This window comes from Pseudoliparis swirei, chromosome 11 (assembly GCF_029220125.1).
Source record: "Pseudoliparis swirei isolate HS2019 ecotype Mariana Trench chromosome 11, NWPU_hadal_v1, whole genome shotgun sequence".
Lineage (NCBI taxonomy): Eukaryota > Metazoa > Chordata > Actinopteri > Perciformes > Liparidae > Pseudoliparis > Pseudoliparis swirei.
The window spans coordinates 5,027,288-5,032,287 of record NC_079398.1 but is presented as its reverse complement, the minus strand read 5'-3'; the positions used below and the strand labels follow the sequence as shown (position 1 = coordinate 5,032,287).

At 53.1% G+C, this 5,000-nt stretch overlaps 1 protein-coding gene across 5 annotated transcripts in view; it reads left to right on the top strand.

Annotated features, from left to right (window-relative positions):
- syne3 (spectrin repeat containing, nuclear envelope family member 3) overlaps nt 1-5,000 on the top strand; it is a 19,855-nt gene that overhangs the window by 6,859 nt on the left and 7,996 nt on the right. For all 5 annotated transcript variants that reach the window (XM_056425845.1, XM_056425844.1, XM_056425846.1 and 2 more), the window contains 5 exons: nt 1-52; nt 292-819; nt 2,267-2,403; nt 3,867-4,041; nt 4,733-4,915. The exon at nt 1-52 is cut by the window's left edge and continues 104 nt beyond it. In XM_056425845.1, coding sequence (XP_056281820.1) covers nt 1-52; nt 292-819; nt 2,267-2,403; nt 3,867-4,041; nt 4,733-4,915 — 1,075 coding nt within the window. The remainder of the gene's footprint in view (nt 53-291; nt 820-2,266; nt 2,404-3,866; nt 4,042-4,732; nt 4,916-5,000) is intronic.

Here is a 5,000-nt window from a genome sequence, read left to right as displayed (position 1 = left end):
CGACCTCCTGGAGAGGAAGGACACGGCCGAGAGCAAGCTCCGGGCCCTGCAGGTGAGGCGCTGGAGCCGTCAGTCGTGTTCAACTGTCAGAGGGGAGGAGCCTCTCTCAAACTCAGCGCTGTGTTTACTTTAATGCTCTGGAAGCACCAACCAAAAGAAGAATAGGTCCTCCTGGTGAATGATTCCACCGCAGAGAGACATTCAAACCCACAACACGTTCATGTTCAGAGAAATACTTCTTTTCATGTGAAACACGGGCTGTAACGTGTGACCTCCTGACCCCCGTGTCAGGTTCTGGACGACAGCGTGGCCGGCGAGGAGAAGACCCTGCAGCACATCGAGGGCGTGGCGGAGGCGGTGAGGGGCAACACCTCCCCCTGCGGGGCGGAGGCGGTGATGGAGGAGGCCGAGGAGCTGAGGCTGGGCTGGCAGAGGCTGAGGCAGGGCCTGTGGGAGGCGGAGGAGGGCCTGCGCTGCAGCCTGGACTCCCACAGCCAGTACAGGGCCCGGTGCCAGCGGCTGGGAGAAGACATCGGCCGCCTCAGGGTGCTGCTGCAGGGGCTGGACCAGGACCTGCAGGAGGGTCTGGACCAGGACCTGGAGGAGGGCCTGGACCAGAACCTGGAGGAGGGCCTGGACCAGAACCTGGAGGAGGGCCTGGACCAGGACCTGCAGGAGGGCCTGGACCAGAACCTGGAGGAGGGCCTGGACCAGGACCTGGCGGAGGGTCTGGACCAGAACCTGGAGGAGCCCCGCGATGCTCGGGGCCGCACCGACCGGACCGAGGAGCAGATGGTGGGCCGGTGGAGGAAATACTCGGTAGGATTACGCAACATATTGTCTCCCCCTGGTGGTCAGGAGAGAGAAAGCAGCTTTAGCACATGAAGCATAGACTTCTATACAACCAGAGGAGTCGCCCCCTGGTGGTCAGGAGAGAGAATGCAGCTTTAACACGTGAAGCATAGACTTCTATACAACCAGAGGAGTCGCCCCCTGGTGGTCAGGAGATAAACAACATCCTGAAGGTCAGTGAGTGAGTTCCCCACTGCTCCAGAGGTCAGTCACACTACAAAGGGAAGACGATTTGAGGAGGAGTCTTTGAACCCTCGCTCACTCCCAGAATCCCAAATGTGTTTGCGCTCCATCTGCCCCCCCCCTCTCCTCTTTCCATTCTGTGAGGCACACGTTCATTTCCTTTTCCTCTGTCATGATATCCTCTTGACACAAACAGAACTCCTCCTCTCGTCCCAGAGCTGATACCGTCGCCGCATATTTTAAACGTTGAGGCGCACTGGGAACACAGTCTGCCGTGGCCCCGCTGCCCGGGCCCCCGGCCCATGTGGCCCCGCTGCCCATGTGGCCCTCACACCCGCCCCTCTGTCCGGTGGGCTGGTGGGCGGCGCTGTGTGGGCGTGGACGCGGCACGCTGCGCCTCCCCCAGGATGACGCTCCGCTCCACGCGGCGGCTGGAGGGCAGCGCGTGGCCGGGATGCTCAACGAGCCGGCGACGCGCTCCCGCCGGTTCACGTTGAGTTTCGGGACGTGCGGCGCGTCGCGAGCAGCTCCGGCTCGTCCGCATTGCAAATACGACGCCGCAGAAATATTCTGCTTGTGAGAATTAGCATGAAGAGGTGAGGGATGTAAATGCCAAACAGCGGCAGAGCGTCCTCCGGTAATGGGCCTCACCTTAAGTACGAGGCGGCGGTGTGTTTAATAATTCATTCCCTCATGAATTACTGGAAAGGATTTGTGGTTTCACATCAGCGCAGCTGTGCCATCGCCGGCTGATGGAAGTCGTTGTGTCCGCCAGCTGGACGGCAGCCAATCAGAGCAGCGCTGCTGCTTCCTCCTCGACGCACCTGAAGCTCACGCGTTGTTCATCACCTGCAGCCGCTTGGCTGTCTCCCTTTAGGAAGACGGGAACTCTTCCTGTTGTCTGGCTCTCAGCCTCGGAGCCGCTCCTCGTGAAGAGACTGAATTAGCTGTTTTTGTCGTTACATTGTCGTTATTCAAAGTTTGTGACCAGAACACGTCCGTCATAAAGCAGGAGGGAGCTGCTTTCTGTGTGTCTCAGCCATGATGTTGTTTCTGAACCCATCGTAGCCGCGGCCCATTATTCCAACAGTCTGAACAATTTCCCGTTGATCCAACAGCCAATTATCCCTCAAACAAACACCCCGAAAATACTCACTGCAACGATCACACGCACCGCTAACCGGCAGAATGAGGTCTGGCGCTCACCGGCGGTCGACCTCGTGTCTTGCAGGGCGTGAGGAACACTCTGGCCGGGGAGGAGTCCCAGGTGGAGCTCCTCAAGGCTCAGCTCAAGGAGCTCTTCAGGTTCTCCCAGGACTCGCGCCACCTTTCCGACGACGTCCTGGCCGTGGTCAAAGAGCATCAGAGGTAGGTGGCGGGTCGCTCGCTGGAGCTCCTCGTGTTTCTCTCCCGGTGTGACGAGTACAGGAGAACGGAGAGTGGGAAGGAAACAACCGTCCCAGTGATAAACACGACTTCTTCCATGTACATGAATCATCTAATACACAGAGTCCTTCTCCTATGCTTCAGAAGACATATTAATATCCTCCCTTATATTTCCTAGTTATAATATCTTGCTATATGTATTAATTTAAAGCAGAAACTTTCCTTATGTACATGTGCAAAGTCAAACTAACCTACAACCTAACATTAGCGGAGCTGCGTTAGCTTCAGTTCTACCGGCGCTGCAATAAACTGCACAATGAAGATCAATAACCGAAGCACATGTTTTACTCATATATGCCTCCCTACAAATAACTGACGAGTGCTCCTGTGAGGAGGCGGCTGAGGCTGCCGGCCAATAGAATTGATTCATGAACAACAACGTCCCTCTCTCTGTCTTCGCTCATGTGGAAAACATTTGCAAAGCTGAGTAGTTTCCGTCCTTCTCGTCTCTTCGTGGGTCTTGATGCGTCGCGCCAATCATTGCTCCGCAGCGCCCCTAGTGGCCAAACACGGTAGTTCTAACACGATACGTGTAGGTGCCTTATTAGCGTGTTATTCCAAAGGTATAGAGCAATACTCAGTGCACACACGTGTCATTGGAGCAGCCGCCCCTCTGTGAACACAGTCCTCCTCTTTGTGTTGACGAATGACTGAATGACATGTAACAGCGTGTGACACGCACAGTGACACGGTGACGCTTCAGTGCAGACAACGGGAACAAAAAGGATGGAGGCCGCCCGTCCTGTTCATGAGCTCCACATCAAATTATCATTTTCTGAAAAAGATAGCGTCAAATAAACAGAAACAGAGGTTTGTGCCTCTGAGATGAGATGTTTCACATTCTCCACAGCGAGGGACGGACGTTCAAGGAAACTTAAGCGCAGCCACAACGTTTCCATCTAAACGAGCAGCAAAACATGCAATTACGCTGGCTGGGCTCCATCAAATAGGAAATAGTGGATTTGACCCCCTCTGGGTTGCATATGAGTCGGGGACTCCCCCCCCCCCCCCCTGTGACTCCTCCATCTGTGCTTTTCAAATAACAGAATTTCACGTTCAATCAAAGCAGATCGCTCCATCAGACAAAAAAACACTTTCATAGAACACAAGCACAGTTCTATCTGGGCAAAAAATAACTCATATTTTGCAAATAAATATCTTATTGTTGCTGCAGTTTAGCCTGTTTGACACTGAATATCTTTTAAAGATAATAAACTGAAACCTGGGAAAAACTAAACAAAACTAGTTATATATTTGTCCATAAAGAGTTTTACGCTGCAGAACAATAACGAGTGCAGCATGTGAGCGTCATCGCGGCATGGTGGGGGTCCAGGTGACGGCCGTGTGGCTCCTCCCCGCTGAAGGTCTCTGGGCTCGTGTTTCAGTGTGAAGTGCAGAGCGACCCGGCTGTGCTCCGAGTCCGAGTCGGGCCTGAGGAACCTGCTCCAGGACCCGCTGCTGGTCTTCGCCCAGTGGAGCCACATGACCTCTCAGGTTCTGGAGGCCTCCGCCGAGGTCACTGACTCCTCCCACATCGCCATGCTGGTCCAGGGCATCGAGGTAAAACACACAGTGAGAGGTGAACGATATGATCTGATGATCATAGAGGTGACCTTCAAATAATGACTCATTAATGGAGCCGGATCCAAACGTCGCTTAAGGTGGCGGAAAAATATGTTTCTAAAAACCAAGGACTGGTCCATTCTGGTCTATATGGGATATCAGATATATAGATATCTATATATATATATATTTAAGATAGATATATCTATAGATATAGATAGATAAATCTATCTTTAGATATATATAGATATAGATAGATAAATCTATATATATAGATAGATATACCTATAGATATATCTATCTATCTATATGGGAGTGCTGAACGCCTGATTTGACATCTTTGCTTGGTTTCGTCCCAATAAATCATGATTTATAGCCTCTTCTGGTATAAAGAGCAGCCTGTGAATAAAAGTCATAACTTGCATGCAGCCGATCGTTCTCAGTGTGAAGAACCCGCCATGTCGACTTTGAGGTGATTTACTGCAGATGGAGATCAGAGAGGCTGAATATCTGTGCTTCATGTATTTAAATGTTAGAAACATCGGCCGGTCGGCGGCTTTCATCTTTCTCACTAGTTATTATTAATTATGGCCGAAAGCCAAAAAACAAGAAGTTCTGTCTGTCAATGGTTCAGTACACACACACACACACACACACTGAGCTAACTGTTTCCCTCCTCCTGGCCCAGCGTTTGCTCAAGGGCAGTGCCCCGCTGCAGGAGCGCCTCAGCCTGCTGCAGCTGAAGGGCGACCTGCTGACCTCTGTGTTCGGCGCCGAGGCGTCCGACTGCCTGCAGGGGGAGCTGAGCGCCGCCGCCAGGAGCCGAGAGCTGCTGCAGGCTCAGCTGCTGCAGAGGAAGAGCCGGCTGCAGGTACGACCACGGGACCGGTGTCGGGTTACAGGGAGGCGTGGTCACACGCCACCACGCTGCTGAAGGTCACGAGGACCGGTGTCGG